We start from the raw sequence: 22,991 nt of genomic DNA, 5'->3' as shown, positions 1-22,991 counted from the left end.
TTTTCCCCCATCAGTATTCTTTAAACATAAAATTTTAGGAACAGCATTTATTTTAAATAGAATTCTTTCGTATGGTTACTTTTGATCAATTTAAAGCATCCTTGCTGAATAAAAGTATTAATTAATTAAAAACTTAAAGTGTATTTTTACTTAAGTATGGTTTTCAGGTACTGATACCTTACAGCGAAAATGACTCCATTTCAAGTCACCAATTCCAATACAACTCGAGTAAAAGTCTTAGAGCATCTGATTTTAACAGTACTTGTAAGCTAAAATATGCACTAGTCCTCGACAACTAAGAGACATGCCAGTGAAAATAGGAAACGGTTCATTTGTAAGATGCGAAATCATATTTATTTTCTAAAATCAAAATAAAACTGAATACTCAATATTGCAATAAATCAAGGTCACAACAGCCTCTTAAACGTCTACAAACAAAAAGTTAAGCTCAAGTGCTCAAAAAGGCCATAAATAAACCAATATCCATCAAAAAGGTATTGTCAACATAGCAGTGAATAAAATATGTTAAGTAAAATTAAAAAGTCAAAGTGTACTTGCACTGGATGTGCTGGTTTCGACCTCATCACCAGCTGCAGTCATGACCTCATCTCATAAATCATACACCTGCGATTCAACAACTACCTGCTATGCACTCACATTCACATAAAGTAGTCTTGTTGACAAGTTTGTGTGAGTAAAAGCAAAACGCACAAGATATAGTACCTTCAATGACCTTAGATGCCGATATCACTTCTTTATAGCAGAAATAAACTGCTGCAGAAAAAGTTAGGTGCCATCAAAAATCTAATGTTTAATTGCATTACTCATCACATTTATATTGGAGTAAAAAGTACATTTACTTGTTCAAAAATGTAGTCAAGTAGAGAGTAAAAGTTGCTAATATATTTGATACTCAGTACAACTACAAAGTAGCTAAAAAGATACTTAAGTACAGTAACTAATTGCATTTGCTCAAATACTTTACACCTCTGAACTTAATGATCCCAAACTTTTGAATGGTAGTGTAGATTAATATATAATAGATTAAGATAGCAATATGACATTTTTAAAATTAATATTGTTGCAGTGTTGTCTTAATGCTATAGGGCAATTTTTTTTTATGTATGTAATAGCTGCATAAACCACATAAGATCTAGATAATAAAATAATGAACTCAAATCATTATTTCATGCCATTGTAGTGTGTATCTTCATTTGTTAAACAGCTGTGTAATTAACAGAATAAAGTACATTTAGTCATGCATTAATTCAAAATAAGGGTGATTTTCCACAAACCTGAAGGGGTTTATTTTGTGATAATAAATGGATGAGATCAACATTCACTTGGCAGCACCCAAATATTTCTAAAGGGCAGTGATTTTTTAAAGCTTAATTTATTTCAGGCATTACAGCATCAACATAAATCTCCATTATGGGGAAAGCAAAAATAGAAATATCTCAGAATGACAAAAAAATGCATATGTAACAAAAACTGGCCAACCAAACAACCAACACACATTTATGAAGAAAACTGTGATTCATTACATTACAAAATCATCCAGTGCAGAGAAAAATGTTTTCTTCATAGCTTAAGGACAGTGAGACGTCAGCAGTTATATCTTCCACAGTTCATTTAAAGATATTCTCAAACCACCAGAGAGGACGCAAGCACGTCAAAGACTGCAGCACAGAATGCCATCCTTGAAGAGCACTTCAAAGGAGCTGCCAGACAAGAACAAAAACTCAATCTGTTTTCTGTTTTGCATAGATGATGATGATTAGCATTAATTACATATATGAGTTGCATAATAAATGACTTTGTATAATGATAAATGGCATTTTCAGGGGAGGAAACAACATAATGATGACTACTTGAAAGAAAGTACAATTAAATTACTATCATGGATTAAAGCAGAACTCACTAATGCAGCTGCTATTGGGGGGGAAAAAATTTAAATTCACTTCATAGAGAAAAGCATCATATTCTACTAAAATATTACAGAAGACATGTTTCACAGTGAAAAAAAAAGCAATTTGCAGTCCAAACCTAGAATAGGCACACATCTACACTGACTGGGGCTTGGCCTTCTTATCACTATGGCAACATGCTTTACTGAATCCCCATCAGAGATGCATGAAAGTGAAAATTTATGACCCATTTCAGTACATCTTACAGAAAGTTGGATGCACAAAAAAAAAGATGCAGTGTTATAGGCATTAAAAGGTGTGACAAAAGGATGGCACTTTACACGAACAGGGTGAAAAAAAAAAAACTGGTGTGAAATTATTTTTTTTCCTTTTTCGACAAATGGTCAGTGAAAAGAGGTGAGTGGGAGGACTGAGGTTTGCAACCCTCTTATCAGATGTCTATGGTTTAAAACCCTGATTTGTGTGAATGACATTTTCTAGCTACAGCTTACAGCTAAATCATTTGGAAAGAAATGTTGGATTATGGTTAAAGTAGTCAAAATTGAAATAAAAATGTAAAAAAATAATTGAGTTCAATAGTATATCCTATATGTTTACAACCAAAAATAAAAACAAAGGCGTAGCTTGACGCCTTGATTTTACGGAATCATGGGAGGTGTCATCTTCACGTCTATAGCCAGTGGAAAAGAATCCGACGAGACTCGGGCAGAAATCATATTCATGCATGAATTAATGTATTAAAGATTTATTAACATTACTGTAGTATGAAGCAGGGTGTGGCTGAAAACCATTGGTGTGGAACGAGGTTGCTGGAGCAATTGCTAATGAGAGACAAGCACGAGTCATGACACATGACATTGCTCGAGAGCATTGGAACTTTTATTATGCCGCAGACAATAGCTTCTTCCAGTCATGCGTAATTGGGGTAACGCAGTGCTGTTTTATCATATTAGATGCATTTGTGTGTTGAAAGTTGTTATAATTCATTTCCATAGCTAATTTATTATTTAGTTAAATCAATAGCCCTAATACAAAAATTTAAATTACACATAAGGAAGTTTTTATAATAATGTAATAATAATAACTTTTTAATTAAATAATTATTTCTACTTCAATTTGTTTTTTGAAATATAAACATTTAAATGGTGGCTATTTTCAAGACAGATTTATTCAAACATACATTAAATATTGAAGAACATGTTCATGTGCCACTTCGCTTGATCTAAGATGGCAACAGAGAGGTGTCATGCCACAATAAACAGCACCAAAACGGGATTTATTGATTGAATTTCATAATACAATTGACAAAATTTGAAAGCTGAGACTTTGTTTCATATAAAAAGTAACAAAGCACAAAGCTTATTGTGATTTATGAATGTAAGGCCCTATAATTTCCGCGATCACGGAATCGCGGAATCCATTCATAAAAACGGAATTTACTATATAACGTGGAATATCACGGAATTTATCAAATTTTTGATGAATGAATTAAAAGCAGGTCAGTACACTTAAATTAAATTGCGATATATACTAGTATCTGTGAATATTAAACTGCAAAAATACTATTTAAACATGAATCCTGCATGCCTGTGTGACTCTGAAATTAATGATGCGGAAGCGCAGTTTCATTTACTTCACACCGCCTCATACACAATCACGCGGGCGCACGCACGCTGAAGCACGTGCGACGCTCGTAGTGTTTTCGTCCTCTGTCGACTCACTATATGAACGCATGAATCCATCTCCAGAGCTGCTCTGAAAGTCACTTCATCAGCATTTAACCGCTTTGTTTGAGAAAACTACCGTCATAAACACAGAGAAACTCAAAGCTCTAGGCAAACCGTCAAAATAAAAGTTGAAAAGATTTGATTTTTTTGGAAAAGTTAAAAGATTTAACTTGACAGAAACATATAACTGTTGTACAGTAGAATTTAGATAAATTAATTTAATAATTATTAAAATATATTTTTAAACAATCTCAGTGTTTCTTCCATGTTTTAATTTTAACAGTAAAGCTCTGTTGTGCAGCACATTGTTTGACAAAAAAAGTTTAATTTCATGATTAAAAGATAAATTAAATGCTATGCATTGAAAAATTTAAATACCCAACAGAACTTCTGAAAAAAAAATCATAAAAATATATTTTTTAATTAATAAATATTGTCGTTTTTAAGAATTCAATTAATTAGACATGCTTTTTGATTATTAAAATGGAATTAAACCATTAAAATGGAATCCAGAAAACAGAATTTGTTAAAAAATAAAATTTGAGGGGAAAGACTAAAAAGTTTATCATAGGGCCCTAAAAAAATTAAAAAAAGATTTGTTAAACGTTTATTAAATTGTTAGTAAATTGGACAAGATCCATTATTTCAATTAATTAGACATGCATTTTGATTACTAAAATTTAATTTAGTGATCAAAAAATAAATAAAACGGAAAAAAACGGAATCCAGAAAAATTAAAATGGAAAAAATGGAATTTGGGAAAAAATAAAACAGAATTTGGGAAAAAATAAAACTGATTTCATAGGGCTCTATGAATGGGATGCACACTGAAAACAGCATAGACAAAAAAATTTCTATATTGATTTCTCGATTTTAATCGATTCTCATTTAGATAAACCGACATTGATTCTTAAATCCAAAAGAATCGATATCAGTTCATCAAAATGAGAATCCATTCAAATCGAGAAATAAATATATACATTTTATATAGGGTGAGAAAATGACAATAGTGTTCTGAAAAAAATATTAGTCTCCACTTTGTAGGAACAATCTGGAAGAATCAAAAAGTAGAGTAATTAAGTGATGTTTAACTTTTAGACTGCATTTCTCCACATTACATCAGAACTCAAAGGTGTTGCATTACTGTTTATACTGCTTGTTTTGTAAGTTTCCACAAGTAAGATCACAAAGAGGCAGCAATATCACTATTTATTTAACTATACTTCACATAAAAACATCACCATTCTTATCACACACTTTCTTAAAAACAATCAATAATGACTTTTGATTGAGGTCACAGAACTGTTTTCTTTCTGTCAAATTCAATTCAACAGGATCATATTAATCTGCTGTCAGTGATGCTTTAACACATGAGGTTGTGATCACAGTATACTGTATTTCCCTGGACATACTTTGGTCTCGCACATCATTTACACCACAGCAATAGCCATAGTATAGCAGAAGACAAAACATACACTCAACATGTCGCTACAGGCAGAACATCTTGTGAAACGACAGTTGGAGAATACAGATAATAGAAATTGTCTACAATGGACAGGACAATAAAAAAAAGGATTTCTATGCATTGAAAAGTGACCTTGGGAATTACATACATCACAAATTCCCATTTGGTTTTGCACATTGTATTGCAGATAACTGCATTTATTGCAGGAGCACCACTAAAGGAGCCAGTGTCTCCTCCAGCAAATAGAGTTTAGGATGTTTCTTTTGCATCCGTTAATCTCATTAATTAAATTATAATAATCACTTATCAGTCATGTTTACAAACATATAAAATTAAAAATGTATTAATAAAATGAATTTTATATTTAAATATTACATATTCAAGTATTTAAATAAAGCATAAACCTCACATGGAACTGGAACACTAGAAGAAAAAAGAAAAAAGAAAAATCTTCAAGAGAGGTGCCTTTGCCACATCATTTCAAAGGTCCATCACAACGCACTCATTTATTATCCTTATTTTCAAATGCAACAGAAGTGCATAGTTCTTCTACCTCTATCAGTAGACTGCAATTTGATATATTGCAAAATGCAAATGTTCTTGTTCTGAAAGACGTCAACATCCTCATTTTACAGATGAAAGACCATCTGTAGAATATGCCAAAGGTGTCCAATTTGTGCATCCAAAGACAACATTTTTTTCTGCACAATTAGTATTGAAATTTTGAGCTACACTGCAAATGCTGTTTACATTTGCCAAAAGGCTCAACATAGTTATTTGCCATTTGTAGTGCAAATGTAGCAACTGCTGGAAAGACCAGGTGGCCAGGATGTGAGCAATGAGAGCAAATGATGTGTAGACTGTGAAACACATTTGAAAAAACCTCTCCAATAGTATGGGGGGGGGGTTGTTATTATTTGTGCATTTATATTGTATGACGTGGGCTTGACAAGACAGTCAAGTAACAGGTGAAATGATCAGCAATTACGAAAAGCCAGAGTGAAGGTACAACCGAAATAATCATCTGAGAGTACACGTTCGCATTAGGTTAATTATAAGAAGTATATGCAATGCGCTTAATGTACAGTAATTACCAAATTACCATGGAAACTTTTTATTATAATCTTTTTTAAGACATAACATAATATGTCTTGTTTTCGGAATAATTCTGCAAAGCACAATCATTGCCGAGCACATTGAGAACACTGTACAAAACATGGCATGACCATTAACAGAAGCGGCAGCTTATGTCATGCTACAGGTCAGACGGAGGGATCAGCACAAACTAATTATTTCCTGCCTCTGCAAACTAATTTGGCACAGTAAAATAAGTAAACTTTAAAACTAAGTATAGCCTCTTAATGGAAACTTGAATTTCACCTACACTCTGGATTTAAAGTCAAGAGTTTTCCAAACAAATGTGTGTGGCAGCAATGACATCAACTTCTCCAACAACTTCTGCAACTGACAGAGAAAATAATCACAATTGAAAACTAGCAGTGTGGATGAGGAGCTGTTTGTTGCCAGTTGCCCTCATCCAAAATTGAGGTCAGGGAATTATTTTTTATTTTTTTTAAATTGTTGAATAGATATACACCATGGTAAATGGTTACATTCAACCATGGCCTGCTTCTGGTGCCACAATGAACAGACATTAGATGATTAGAACTAGGGCTGTAACTAACAACTATTTTAATGATCGATTAATTGATCAACTATTTTTATGACTAGTCAATCTATAGATTATTTTTAAGATTAATCTAATTATTTTCTGATCAGTGAATTAAACTTTTAGTTAAAGGGTTAGTTCACACAAAAGAGAAAATTATCCCATGATTTTCTCACCCCAAAGCCATCCTAGGTGTATATGACTATATTCTTTCAGACGAACACAATCGGAGATATATTAAAAAATATCCTGGCTCCAAGCTTTTCCAAGCTTTATAATGGTAGTTGAATGGGTTTTTGTATGAAAAAAAATCCATATTTAAAACATTTAAACTAAAATAACTAGCTTCCGGCAGATGACCTTAAGGGGGTTGCACACCGGACGCTTAGCTCGGGGCCGCGCAGCGTCACGCCACGTCTTTAAAATTCGAACGCATTGTTTTCTATGAGAGTACGCACACCAGCGGCGACATTCGGCGCCTGTCCGCGGCACCCAGCAACGACTCAGGAAGTTGTTTAAAATCCTGCCGCGCCACAGAGCGCCATGTACATTGTTTTACATTAAATGTATATTATATTTCTCTCAAATCGTCGTTAATGTACATACTGACTTCACCCTGTGCTGCAAGATACATTAGTTTCACATTCTTAGTTTAACAGCTTGAATAAAGTCTAAAAATGTATAATAAACGTAGCATTTTCTTTCCTTTTGCTTTGTTGTGCCATTTTTCCATGTACACTAACCTCAGTGCGAAATATTAAAGCATAGGCATGTAACGTTTCCCTGTTGACGTAAAACACTCCCATTGTGCAGATCTTCTATCAGGAGTCGAGTCAAAATTGAGCTTGCGCGTATATAATGTGCGCGGCCGGTGTGCGATACCTGTGAGTTGTCAGAGACGCGGCGCTTCGCGTCTGGTGTGCGACCCCCTTAACACATACTGCGCAGGTCGACTTGTGCATTAAGAGTTACCCCAATATATGATGCAGGATGTAGGAGTATCGTAAGCTTAGACGCCTCTCGCCATTTAAACAAATAGGGCTCAAGCTCCTCTTCTCTTATATTCAAATCCTCAGACTCTTTCAAATTTCTCATATTATTAGACTTCTAATTCCTGAAAGGTGTTTTGTTTTGCTCTATCCTCTGGTGCTTCCACGTTCGTCATTACATCATGCGTCAGATCAGAGGTCACTCTTTTGCCGCAAAACCATGCGTACGGCCATCTACCGGAAAACAGTTATTATAGACATTTATTAACCCCCGGGAGCCTTATGGATTTTTTTTATGATGGATGGATGCATTTTTTGGGCTTCAAAATAAACAGAGCGACATGTCAACACACTAGTGCTGCAACGTCACATTGTGTACATGCATCTCGCGTAATGGCGGCTTCTGCTCCTGGGAATGGAGAAAGTTCTATTCTATCACAAAAACCTAGACCACGATTATCAAAAGTATGGGAATACTTTAAACAGGGGCCAAATAAAATGGTCCTTTGTTCCCTTTGCAAAACCAAGATGGCGTACCGCGGCAACACAACTGCGATGCACGAGCACTAGGGGTGTGACACGAGATTAAAATGTGACGAGATTTCTCGTCGAGGCGAAAAGTAGTCTCGTGATATTGCCATGACAGAGTGTTAGGATGATTAGGAAAGAATATGCCACCGCTAACTTTACATTACACCTCCACTGTCGTTTTGCTTTGTATTTAAATAAAAAACATTTAATTTAGTTGGATAACGGTCGCTGCTGCTCCATATTCACAGATTCACGATTGCTAACTAACAATGAATGACTATTAACTAACAATGAATGACTATTTTTATTAACTAACATAAAGATTAATAAATACTGTAGCAAATATATTGTTCATTGTTAGTTGATGTTGGTTAATACATTAATGTTAATAAATGAGACCTTATTGTAAAGTGTTAACATTTTTATTTATACTGTTTTTATTTCTACGATCAGTTTGTGGAAAGGAGATCAGTTAGGAGGTCAAAAGTTGTAGAAGCTCATAAATCACATGAGAAGTCAGTAGAATTTTTTTTTATAAAAGTTGAAATATTATATTAGAAGTTGTACTTATTTTTTGTAAAGTTATCCAAATGATTCATTAGCTAATCAAAAAAAAAGAACACTAAATGAATAAAAAAAATGTATAAAAATAATCATTAGATTAGTCGACTAATCGAAAAAAATAATTGTTAGATTAGTCGAAAATAATCGTTAGTTGCAGCTCTACAACACACTCCATGCTAATTGGCGTATTTCCATAATCAATGTAATCGATTATGTTAACGCATCGTTCGAGCCCTAACAACCATTTTGGGTGATCCGAGCACAAACGAACTGCACCTTTTGAAACTATTTACGTGACATGGAGTGGAGACTGATGAGTTTGGTTTTTCATTATATTCATTATATTCAGGCTTCATAGTTATAGGGTTTCTTTTAATGGCACAAATCATGTGCTTGATTTGTGCCGAATGGCACCAGATTGGAACAACTTAGACGACAAGATGACTTCAATATCTGCTGTAGGCTATTATTTACCTGAATACTACTTCCTGAAATCTACCTGATAAAACCAAACACCACTTTTGGCCTCTGCACGTCACTGATTTTTTTGACATAAAATACTGGAATACCTGATATATCCGCTGTCATTAAAGGGCTTGTCCCAGTTTCACTGTGCTCAAGGTTGGTATGATTTCTCCCAATGATGACTATTTATTTTATCTCTCCTATTCCTCACCTAGGTTGTAAATTCACTTAAGCGCTCAATAAACGCAGACTAATTTACAACCTCAGACAGAAGACATACCAGAAAAACGGCTCAAAGCCTCAAACTGAATTTGAAGTGGGAAAAAGCATTTTTCAAAAGCATTTTCACGCTATGTGTAGCTTTACTGCAAAGAGGCAGATTTCACTTCTTAAAGTTTATTAGCAAATAAATCCTAGAAGTGACTTAAAACTACCAGAAACAAATTGCTGCCATTGGTATGGTGAGCAAAGCTAATCCATCATCTTTATATACAAGCAGACTTTCACAAAATTTTTAATTTTTCTGGACCACAGTCAAACTTCTCGACAAAGACAGGTGGGAAAATTTGTGCTAATTCCTCACAATACGCGGAGGCTCGCTGCAAATTTATCGACATTTAACAGAAGACGCTTCTGTGCTGTTTCATTAGCTAGAAGTAAGATTACAAGCAACTTTGCTCCCAAGTTGCTAAATATTGAGGAATACAGCGTGCAGTTGTGGTTTACATACAACCCCCACCTCCAGATGAAGACTGTCACATGTGCACACAATTAAATATGCCTATGACAGGTGTTCAGTGCCTAGCCTAAATAAAAAATATCAGTTCTGGAGCTTTGAGGTGTATTGGGCCTCTAGACTTGGGAGTTATCAACAGCAAAGCACCTGGCAAGTCTCATTACAATACAACCACTGGAGAATTATACTGAGCTCCAGGAGCCTCTAAAAGCAAGTGAACACTTGTTGAATATTAAACGATGCTGTGGGGTTCAGGACCCACGTCGTCTACGGATAAGCGCTCTGGTTTTACTATGGCATATATCTTACCAGATGGGAAGCATAATGAAAACATGTCACATGATATCATTGTACCTGTTAACTACTTTAAAACACACTCACTTTTAAGGCTTGTTCACATCAAGTGCAAATGTGCAAAAAGCTAGCTTTAATGCAAAATACAAGCCATCTGATAATGTAGATTTCATTTGCTTTGATACAATGATAAACAGAGAAATATATACTGCAGATGATATTGCAAAACAAAGCAATGCAAAACGACAAAAACAGAAATACATAGAAAATATATTTTATTTTTTATTTAACAATGAAAACCTATTGCTTTTCACTTCACTACTTTTTGCTCTGATTTGTTACTGCTATGCCTTTTATATCATCCTTGCACTCAGAGACCAATTATATCAACCGCTGACAGCTCCACACTGACTGTACAACTGTACAACTTTAGACATGTTTTCTTTCTGTAAATTCTCATTCAAAACAGAGACAAGCATTTTTAAAAACAGAGATTGCACGCTTGTTGTGTGGTCTGAACATCAGTGTCTTTAAACCTCAGGATATTAAAACAGCTACTGTCATTTTGTTGAAGCGCTGCTGAGGGGGGAAAAGTATATACAAAATACTCTTATCTAAACAATGTCTTGATGTTGAGAGAAAATATTTCTTCTAGTGACCAAACAACTTGTATTGTTCACAAGTCTATAACTTGTATTTAAAGTCTTAATTTTTAACGGGGTCATGAAATGAGAAATAAATGACTAAGATTTTGTCTCCGTATGATGTCATAGAGCAGAAGATCAATGCCTTTTACATCATTGCCTCTTTAACCCCACCCAACAATTGTGAGTAAGTGAGAATACGAGAGAGACACAAACACAGGATTAATCCAGCAACAAAGCGATAGACCGTTTCATTCCGTGACAATCCAGCACAGCCAGTACAGATATGGTTTTGTTTTCCCACTGTGTGGCGGGAACGTAATGGAATGTAATACAAATGTGTCAGTCGTTGCCTTTTTTTAACACAAGACTTTACAGATTATATAGTATTATATATAAATAGCGACCGTGTTATGGAGGATGATCAGTTATTTCTTTTAAATGTATTATTACAGTTTTTTTCAATTGCTAACAAGCATTTACCAATACTTAAAGTACTTTTTCTAAACGTTTAACACAGCAACACACCTACATCACACAATTAGCCAAAGAGTTAATTTTCTGCCCAACACCATATTACACAAACTCACATTTCAAAATGCTAAAAACATTTTTCAACACATACTAACTCTTTTAAAACACAGCAAACCGGATTCAAAATAGAGTCGTTCTGTCAAACACTAGCATTCGTTTTCTACATGAACATATAGTTAATCAAAGCGCAATGACTGTCAAAATACTAACAGTTGATGGCATTACGAAAACTGCATAACTTCCCATGTTTCAGTTCTACCTGCAGAAAATATGAAATTCAGTTTCCTTTTACTGCAGTAAAAGTATAATGCATGTAAGCCGTTTTTTGGTTGAGTGTTGAATGTGTGCATTCTTGGCATGAGAAGAGAGTCATTTTATAGAATGTGCAGTAGAAAAAGAGAAGAAGAAGAAAGTAACAGAATTGCTCAGGGCAGCTACTGGTAAAATGAGTCCCTTATGCAGAACTTCTGTGTCCCCCTTGGTTGAAATCTCTTTCTGGGGGTGGGTGTGTGGTGTTGATGGTGCTCCCATAGAGGGTGGGATAGTGTCCCCTTGGTGGCCAGTGCCCTATGCAGACCACATATTCTGCATATATGGAACAGTGGTAGTGGAATCGTTGTAGTAAAATTGCTGTAGTATAAAGCTTTTACAGAAATGAAAACATGAAATTGCTGCCATTGATCAACAACAAATCCAACATGCATGGTCTTACAGAATAAAAAAGCATAAAAGGTAATTGTGACTTTTTATCAAACATATTTTGTGAGATAATCGTAAGATATAAACTAGGAACTGAGAGAAAAAAGTCATAGCAGTAGAGACTAACTTGTCTTGAATGCTGCACAAGAGTGTTACAAAGAGAGGGTCGAAAACAGGATAGAAAATAGCCAATTACTTCTAAATTAGGATTTTTTTTAATGTAAAACATTATAAATGGACCTCAGAGAACATTATAAAAAACATTATGCAGTTCATGACTGAGAGACCATATTATAACTGTGCATTAAACATGCTTGCTGATCATCAAAAATCACAGAGCTTGCTTGTATGTTTGTCACATCAGTCACACCTTTGGACACATCATGTCATGAATTCAAAATGAACTGCCGCATTCATAGATGCCACATGATATGTGGCTCTACTGATGTGCTGAAGCACACTTCTGCTTTGAATTAGTGAGTCACGGATTTCCTCTCTGAAAACCTCAAGGCTAATGTGACGCCGGCTGTGAGCCTTATGCCTACACAATAAAATCAGATCTGTTTATTACTATGGCTGATGACTATAGTTCCCATACGGACACTCAATTCTGTCTTGTTAGCCTGCTCACACCCACTAGGCATTAATCTTATTTTATTACAGTGTGCCTGGACAGTGCTTTATGAGTCTATATGAAAAGTAACCAGTCCTCTAAACAGCATGTCAAACAGCAGTCTTAAAGGGATAGTTCACTCAAAAAACAAATTCTGTCATTATTTACTCACCTTATGTCATTCAAACATGCATGTTTTTGCACTTAAAGGGATAGTTAACCCAAAAATACAAAATTAAAAAAGAATATATTTGGTAAAAGTCTTCATATATATGGAAATCAATGGTAACCAAAACTGTTTGGTTACCAGCATTCTTCAAAATATGTTCCACAGAAGAAATTCAAACAGTGCTTCCATTTATATGGAGACATTTCTCAAAATATATTCTTTTATTTTCATTTTTAGGTGAACCATTTCTTTAAATGCAAGAGTTAAATAATTATAAAATGTTGCAGCAGAATTTTTATATTAATTTTGTTCTACATACAATGAGAAATACAATGTTTTGTCTCATGTACCCTGACAGCCACATTAATTCTGGATATTATTCAGCATTATACTCATAAAAAAGTGGCGAATATTAAAATAATTCACTTAAAATTACAGATACTGAAGAAAAACTTTCCAGTTTCTTTCTTAATGAAGTGCATGAGCTTTTAAGGGTTCAGGAGAGCTCATGCAGAAATGTGCTAGTGAAAGAATTAATAGCGAAATTATTTATAAACAAGATCTAATTAAGTCATTATTTCTTTTTTACAGGTTTAACAAAGCAAAAGCAAAATCATTTTCTGGTTGGGAATCACTGTTCTGAGGAAGCTCTTCACCGTCGACTGGTTGTGATGTTAAGAAAAGATTTTTCAGGGGTCAAATGAAAATTATTTCTTGGTGGAGAAGAAAGGACCTGCATTAACATGAACAAATGCCAGTGATAAATCACTTGTCAAAATTGTGAGTCTCCCTGCAACTTGGTATGGTACAGGTGTCTTATTTCTGCAATTCTAGCAGCCAGTCAGAACATCAGTGAAATGCAGAAGAGAGGGAAAAATGTGATGCAGCTCGAAGTCAAAACATCTGCTGATATTTCACACAGGAGTGCTTGAACATCTCCTGGGATGCTCAGTGAACTGGGGCAGAGGGTGTGCATGTGCGCAGCTTAACAATGCCTCCTAGAGGCAGGTGCTTGTACAGCAGGAAAAATGATGAATAATAGTCTATTTCACTGAAAGTTGCTAAGATGCTCTCTAATCAAAAAAAAAGGTGGAAAATGGAGAGGGAAAATAATAAGAGAGCAGAAAGCAATTAAGAAAGAGCTTCTAAGCTTTATAATGGCGGTGAACGGGATCAACGAGTATGACGCTCAACAAAGTGCATCCATCCAAAGCAAAATATTTGTAGAAATTTTACTTTATAACTTGTTAAATATGGATATTTTTCTTACACAAATGCATCTCGTCGCTTCAGAAGGCTATTATTAACCCCCCAGAGCTGTGTGGAGTACGTTTATGATGGATGGAAGCACTTTCTTCAGCTCATTACTGTTGGTCTTGTTCACTGCCATTAAAAAGCTTAGATGCGTCAGGATATTTATTAATATAACTCCGATTGTGTTCATCCAAAAAAGAAATTCATATACACCTAGGATGTCTTGAGGGTGAGTAAAGCTTAGGGTAATTTTAATTTTAAAGTGAACTAATCCTTTAACTTAAAAGCCATGTTTTCACTATGGGAATTTCCATGAAGTTTTAACATTTAATTAATTTCCTTTTTTGTTCCATTTAAAAACTTCCATGACGCTCTAAGAAATACTTGATTTTGGTTTGTCAATCACATATGACCATTGTCCAAGGCAACCAATCTCCTACATTGTGCTAGTTTCATTTCTCTTGCATCACACTGTGGTGTCTTTCTTCTTACATAATAAACTAATTTAAACATTAATCAATATTTCACTGAATATCATCCCTTGCACAAAGAAAAGCAAAATGCGACATGTAACAATCCTGACGAGCAGGGATAATTCTAAAGAAAATGCTTGAGCAGAAAATAACAAATTAATTCAAGGAGCATGAGAGCTCTACTCACATCCTGGAAGAGTCTCCTATCGGTGGCGAGGCGTTTGGAGGCCAGAGTCTTTGTGACGTGATAGAACGTAAGCAGGGCTCTATGCTGCTGAAGACTGTCCTGGACCTTCACGGACTCCAGCAGAATAGGGATCAGCTCGGGCCACTGCCGAGGACAGTCCAGACGTGCCACTTTAGCGATGAGCACTGCTATCTGGGTGGCAATCTGCAATACAAAAGCAACTTTAAAAGGGATTTCAAGGACACGTCCAGAAGCAGATTTCAATCACAGCATCACAGCTGTCTTTGTGAATGTATAAATATTCTTTTAAATGTGAAATGAATGACTATTGAAGTAACAGTCCTCATTTCCTGAGGGCATTTAGGGCTTTCAAACATGTCTTAAACGGTTATGAGATTTAAATTAACCATTTTAATTAAAATAATTAATCCAATATCCATAAATGCAGAAGTGTTACCACCATTAAAGCAGCAATTTAAGCAATCAAATCTCTTTGACATTGTGGCTGTAATGAAGGAGAAGACTTATAATTTAGCATATTTCATTTTCTTACACCATATTTACATGTAACTAAATATTCAATACTGAGGGGTATCAGGTAAAATGTACACATTTTAAAATTGTTCACTAAAAAACAAACAACAACAACAACAACAACAACAACAACAACAACAACAACAACAACAACAACAACAACAACAACAACAACAACAACAAAACAACAACAACAACATTCAACATTCAACATTCACTCATAACTGGAAGGAGTGTCCTAAAATGTCATTGCAGCCACTTATTTTGAATTTAAAATTAATTCATCTAATTAATAATAATGTTTTATTCAACTATATTTATATTAAAGAGATTTGTAAGCCAAAAAATACTGAATTGTTGATGCGGTGGGTAACCAATGGTTTCGGTGGCAGAAACTATGAAAAATCATTGTGTACATGTGATGCACAGTTGTTTTTGTTTGCGCGTTTTGTTGTGTGTATATTTTTGGGCAAAACAGTAATCTGTTCTGATTATCTCATACTCAATGCAAATTACACAGCAATGTTCTAACCAAGATTATAATTGCAAATTAGACCAAAGTTCGAAAATGTTCCATTCTAGTGATCTGTTTTGTAATAATGGGAATAATTAGTGGTACATTCTGTACATATCAAAATCTATTCTCATTTACAAATATGCATTTAGCAAACACTTTTTTTCAAAGCAATTTACAATGCATTTCACTATCATGCTTGTTTAAACCCATGATCTTGTGGTTGCTAGTGTTGTATCCTACAGTTGAGCTACCGAATAAAAACCAGATAAAAATAAATAAATAAATGTATAAAAAAAAATCATTGCAATTTTTTCACAATTCTGACAATTGCGAGATATAAACTCGCAATTGCAAGTTTTTGAGGCAGTTTCCCGGACAGGGTTTAAATTAAGACAGGATAGCCCTTAATCCAGAATAGTTAATCATTTAAAAAATGGCTTTCTGAAACACAGATTACTAAAACCTGGACTATGGAGACTTGAATTAAAATAAACCAGATTAATTTAAAACCAACTGTGCAAATCTGAATTAGCATGAGGTTGCCTGTAAAACATGGAATGAACCAAGAAAAGCTTAAAATTGCATGGAACTCAGAAGCAAATCCAAGGAAAACAATTGCAGAAAAAAAAGAGTCCAATATAAAAACTTAACTAAACAAGAGACATTTATTTTAAAGCAAGCAAAATACATCAGCTGTGGAAAAATAGATGAATTGTGTATATATAATAATCATATGATTGATTATTAATGCTTTTGTTTTGTTCTTTGCATAGCAACAAACTAAACATAACTATTTACACATGGGGTAATAATCAGTGTTGGCAGTCCAGAAATGATACTGGTTTGAGCAAAAGCACTATCATAGTGGTTGCTTCATTATATATATAAAAAAAAAAAAAAAGCAATTCTTGTTAGCAGGTCCTCAACCCAAGCACAAGCTCAACACTTTACCACAATGGTAATCTCCAAAAAACACTAACATAAAAAAAACTTTTACATAATACAACATTAGACAGTAAAGCCGAGCACACAATTAATGACTAGTTAAAACATTCTAAGACTGTGCTCAACACACAGCGCTTGTTTCCTGCGACTGAAGCAGATTTAAATACTTACACATGGAATTTGAACACAGACTGTAATTGCTGACTGAACGCAACTGGCTCTGACCGGATGTGTTTAAGCACAATCAGTCGTAAGTATCAATTTACATTCATAATCGGCCTTACAATCGTTAAGTGTGTCCTCGGCTTAAGAAGTCTTTCCATATTCTCATCTTTCTAAAAAAAAAAAAATTCATAAAATAACACTTTTTCAACATTTACTCTCCCAGATCAGCCCGGTGCAAAGCATGATGGGAAGTGAAAGTTCTGTTTGACTGGGTTATTGAATTGAGGGATATAAACTTGCAATTGCAAGAAAAAGTTAGAAGTTTAAATCTCACAATTCTGAGAAAAAAAAAGTAATATTTGCTAGACATAAACTCGCAATAGTGAGGAAATAAGTCGGAATGGTGACTTAATTTCTCAATTGTGAGATATAAACTCGTAATTGTGAGTTAAAAAGTCAGAATTGTAAGATATAAACTCACAATTGCAAGAATAAAGACAGAAGAGTGAGATAAAAGTCACCATTACCTTTTTTATTTTTTATTCCATCGGAAACATGCTTCTATACATTTATTTACATTTATATTCTCACATTTTGTTTTTAAGTCTTCATCCAATATGGAAATAACAGGGCAGTGTTTGTGTACTAAATCTACTTCATTCACCAAAGTCTCTAGATATTTGTACAGTGTCAGCCATGTTCTATAATGAGAAAGCACTGGTAAGCCTACAATTAATTTTAATGTGCATGTGACGTTACTCCACAACAAGAATTGAGCACAGTCATTAGCCAATAATAAACTAAACGGTGTGCAATACCATCCCATCCAAAAACCCTGCACAACACAGAAACAAATATAGTGGGGAAAAAAAATAAGAAATTAGAAAAATATTATGATAAATGAGGGTTTAAAAGATACGTTTTTCTATTTTTACTTGTCAAAAAAAAATTGCCTGCGTTTTCCTCCACATTCCCTCAAAATCAACATCAACCAATAATCAAAATGTTACATTCTACTTCACTTACATTATCCATTACTACCAGAGTTACTAGTTAAAACTTCTCAATAACTTTTTAGATAGAGAATAGATGTTGATTCAAATCCATGGATGTCACTCCTCTTTATTTAATGACTTTTCTTATAATGATTCAGGCTTAATCAAACTCAAGGTTTGAATTAATGCAATATATAAAACTGCCCCCAAAAAAAATCAATGTCTCCAGCATTGCTCAACAACACATTACAGCACAGACTTTAAGTGCTTTTCGACTCCAGGAACATTGATCTTTCAATAGAATCACAGATCAGACTCTCACCCACTAAACAGAAGAGTTTAAAAATGGTACTCAATCATGTCTGGTAGTTTATTTTAATGGATGACTGATCATAAACAGGACAAGTAGAGCATATGGTCAAGGAATTAACTGCATTTCTCTTTATGTGATAAGTTTGTCTGTGTGTGTCTCTGTGTGTGTCTCTGTGTGTGTCTCTGTGTGTGTCTCTGTGTGTGTCTCTGTGTGTGTGTGTGTGTGTGTGTGTGTGTGTGTGTGTGTGTGTGTGTGTGTGTGTGTGTGTGTGTGTGTGTGTGTGTGTGTGTGTGTGTGTGTGTGTGTGTGTGTGTGTGTCTGTGTGCGAGCGTGTGTGTGTGCGTGCGTGTGTATAACCGTATGTGCACACTAACCTGGTTGACCGGCTCGTTAAAATTAGTGATGAGACCTGCACGGAGGGATGACTTCTCTTCTTCTGAGAGAGCGCTGAGGAGAAAGAGAGAAATACAGAGAGTGAGAGGTAGAAAGGATGTTGTCAATACTGAATCTAGTGTCTCTGAAACAGAAGAAAATAGTGACCAAAAAAGTATTTGGACACTTATACCACTAGTGTTGTCAAAAGTACAGACCGCGATACCAAGTCGGTGCTGAAATTTAAAAAATGTGACGCTCTGAACACTGTTGAGCGGATTCGTTAACACTTCTGATTGGCCTTTGTGTTCACAAGCTCATCAGATATCTCTGTGATTGGCTACGGTGATCAACATATGGGAGAGTTTGATTGTTTGAATTTGAGTGTTTTGAAAGCAGGAGCATTCCCATGTGTATCTGTGTAAGCGCTCGGTAAAGAGCGTCATTGATGTCCATTTACAGCATGTTCTTGAATTGTTGATCATAGGGTATATGTCGAACGTCACATGACCAAACCGGAAAACTGGTCTCATTGCATCCGTTTGTCAAAGAAAGTATTATCACCTGTATGAACTGACGGCATATTTATGGACTTTTAAGGTAATCAGTGAAACTACCTATTTCACATTGTTATAGGTGTTTTATTCTATTCAATATCTAAATGTTAGTGTGAAGAAGAACAATGAAAAAAGCTTTTAAATATCAATCTGCATATGTGGGGAAAATCAGTTATGCTCATCTTTGCTCGCTCCTTTTAAGTTATCTTGAATAAAACGGCTAATTTTTTCACAAAGAACATACAAAAGACCTAAACCGGAAGCGATCTGATCTGTTTTACAGAATACGGAAGTTAGATTGCGCACAACCCCTATTGTAGCCAATCACAAACATATCTGATGAGTGAGTGAACACAATGGCCAATCAGGTGTTTACAAATCCACTCAACAGCCCCCATTAATATGCCACATAAAAAAAATAAATAAAAAAAAGTATGAATGTCATCACATTAGATACAATATATCAATATAAGCGACATTTATTTTTAATAAAGACAGCCCAAGCACACTTTAAGAAAAATGTTTAAAAAAAAAAAAAAAAAAAAATCCAAACTATAGAACAACTGATATCCAACTCAATTAAAAAAATATATATATATAAAATGAACAGTTTTGTCCAATTACACGATTGTTTAAAAGTTTGGATTTGGTTATTATTATATTGGAAGAAATTAATACTTTTATTCATCAAGGATTATTCAATTGATCAAAAGTGACAATTAACATAATTTAATTTGTAATTGTTACAGAAAATTTCTATTTCAGTTAAAGGCTGTTATTTTGTACTTTCTATTCATCAAAGAAACATGAAAAAAATGTGTCATGGTTTCCACAAAAAATATAAAGCAGCACAACTGTTTTCAACATTGATAATATTAATAATAATAAAGCACCAAATCAAATTATTAGAATGATTTCTGAAGGATCATGTAACACTGAAGCCTGGAGTAATGATGCTGAAAATACAGCTTTGCCATGTCAGGAATAAATTACATTTTAAAATATATTCAAATAGAAAATGTATAATATTTCACAATTGTACTGTTTTTCCTGTACTTTTGATCAAATAAATGCAATGTTAAGAGCATAAGAGACTTACAAAAATTCTAAAGACTTGAATGGTTGCATTTATTTAAAAAAAAAAAAAAACTTAAATATTTTATTAACTCATTTTCCATGTATAATTCAGTGCAGTGACAATAGCATTAAAGCACCAGTACATATTGTTCTAAGATGGCTGAGAGAGAAAGCAATCTCACCCTTTAAACCTAGTACACCTTTGAGGACTGAGCACTTTTGTTCAGCTGAGTGGAAATCTCCAGTGGTTCACTCACTAACCAGAATCTCACTGAAGAGTTTCTGTGAATTACAGCAGGGCAACAGCCTCAAATTAATTAGATGTTCACTGAGGCCACAGGTGACAGAAGCACTAAAGTAAGAGTCTATCTGAATCAGCTGGTCTGTCACCTCTGAAGGCCGGAGGACAAAACGACAGAGCAACATCACAAGGAGAATTTAAAGAGCTGCAGTTAGGCTGGACACATGATACTAGGACTGTGCTGTCTGATACAATCTTACATTATAATTCTATTTCACCTGAATACTCCATCGACACTTCATGTCTTTTATTGACGTTTTCATGCATATAATTTCCAATAACTGGAGCGAACAGTATGAGAGACTGAAACCGTTATCTCATACATCTCACGTTTCAATTGTGATCCAATTACAATTGTGATGCATTGATTGTTATGTATTTGTGTATAATACTTACAATAAGATTGTTGTATCATGACGTCTATAATATTGTGAAGTAGCTGACAATACCGAGCTCTAATTAATACAAAACCCATTAATACCATACAAATATAACTGTAAGCAGGATTTTTGCAGGCCCATGAACATACACAACGTTTCTACTGTACTATCTGAAATAATTGTCCTAAGAAACAGAACATTGCCCCAGGCTCTGTAAACACACATAAAAAAAAAAATCCAAACACTGCCCAGGGATGTTAACCAATCAGAAAACTTGAATGCTGTCCTCTGCCAACAGCTTAAGTTATAGGCTAGAATAGCGGTTGAAAGCCTATGGCTCACAAGCCACACTTAGCTCTTTAACAAAAAAAATGTGTCTCACCTGGTCTCTCAACCGTTACCACCAACAAATGATCGATAAAAATAAAAATCACTAGCTTCCTGCAGAAAACAGAGCCAATTACAATTCATTTGATGTACAGCCTACCAAAGTTAAAAATAAATAAATAAATAAATAAATAAATAAATAAATATATATATATATATATATATATATATATATATATATATATATATATATATATATATATATATATATATATATATATATATATATATATATATATATATTTATTTATTAAGTGGTACCAGCCAAAGTGTGTGTTCAGTGCTGTTCACGAGTATCATGAAACATTCTTTTATTGCTGTGCCAAGAGACAAATATTTCACTGGGTACTTCGCTTTTGCTGCAGAGACCTTTTATGTCCTATAAATGTAAAGTAAAGAGCAGGGGATGTGCTTGATATAAAAAAAAAAATAAAAATACTAAAAAGCGCAATAAGCCGCAAAAAAGAAATAAAACCGCTACTGACAGGATGCTTTCTGCCAAGCATGATAGCATTTTTTTTGTTTTGAGTTGAGCGCCTAAATGGTCAAATGCACACAAAAATGTCAAAATGCCCACCTTGGTGAGTATTCAAGTAAACACATTTGGAGGTAAACACTGTGCATTTTTCTTCACTCAATCATAGGCGCACACACGAAGAGGATTGATGCTTCTCGGGTGGTAACTCAAGCTCAAAGTGAAACCACAGCAAAATGAACTCTATAATTTATTTGTTTTCAGTTGTCTATGGACCTAATAAAAGTTACTATTGTCGAAATGTTATTGAAAAAAAAAAAATCCCTGGGCTAGAATAACTGATTGTCGGAACAATTTAAGACATTATGTTTGCAATTCCATCTGGTGCTGCTAGTGATGCATAATTAGTTTATAACATCTTTAAATACTTTGGGGAATCCATAAAATGAACAAAATGCTGTTCTGTTAAAAAATGAATTTGACTCTTATGAAGGCTTAGTCACCACTAGTTGTTCACATACAAAACAAAATGCATTTCAAATGAGTAATTTTGAATGGAACCTGGATTTTACTCAGTGCAGTTCCAGCTATCACTAAATAAGTTATGACAGAAATCATTGTAACAAAAACATTCAATGTAATTTTACATTAGACATTGATGTTCTTAATGGGCTTTTATTAGTTTAGATTTTGCTAGGCTGCTTTGATGTAAAATGTAATAATGGTTCTATGTGGGCGATGAAGACATCTCTAAAAAGAACATCATGCTCATCTCTCAGTTAAAGTAACAGCCTTGATAGAAAAGTCTAGAAATGGTGATGAAGAATCAGATGTACTTACTGGGGTGCAACTCTTCTCCAGTAGCGATCAATACCATTCTTGAAATAAAGGACAGCTAGCCATCTCACATTGACGTCCAGCAAGTGATTATTGAAGATGCTCTGAGCAAAACCAAAGAGAAGAGAGTGAGAAATTAAGCTATGAACCCAAAAACAATCAAACAAACTTTGGGGTGAAGTGAAAAGTTTGAAC

The 22,991-nt window shown here is 34.4% G+C and overlaps 1 protein-coding gene across 2 annotated transcripts in view; it reads right to left on the bottom strand.

Annotated features, from left to right (window-relative positions):
* Window positions 1-22,991, bottom strand: part of ipo11 (importin 11) — a 178,353-nt gene that overhangs the window by 141,328 nt on the left and 14,034 nt on the right. For both annotated transcript variants that reach the window (XM_067394838.1, XM_067394839.1), the window contains exons 3-5: window positions 22,800-22,900; window positions 18,785-18,857; window positions 14,942-15,145 (exon numbers count right to left, since the gene is read on the bottom strand). In XM_067394838.1, coding sequence (XP_067250939.1) covers window positions 14,942-15,145; window positions 18,785-18,857; window positions 22,800-22,900 — 378 coding nt within the window. The remainder of the gene's footprint in view (window positions 1-14,941; window positions 15,146-18,784; window positions 18,858-22,799; window positions 22,901-22,991) is intronic.

This window comes from Chanodichthys erythropterus, chromosome 9, assembly GCF_024489055.1.
Source record: "Chanodichthys erythropterus isolate Z2021 chromosome 9, ASM2448905v1, whole genome shotgun sequence".
In the NCBI taxonomy this organism is placed as follows: Eukaryota; Metazoa; Chordata; class Actinopteri; order Cypriniformes; family Xenocyprididae; genus Chanodichthys; species Chanodichthys erythropterus.
The sequence above is the reverse complement of the archived record's forward strand: the minus strand, read 5'-3'. Positions and strand labels throughout refer to the sequence as shown.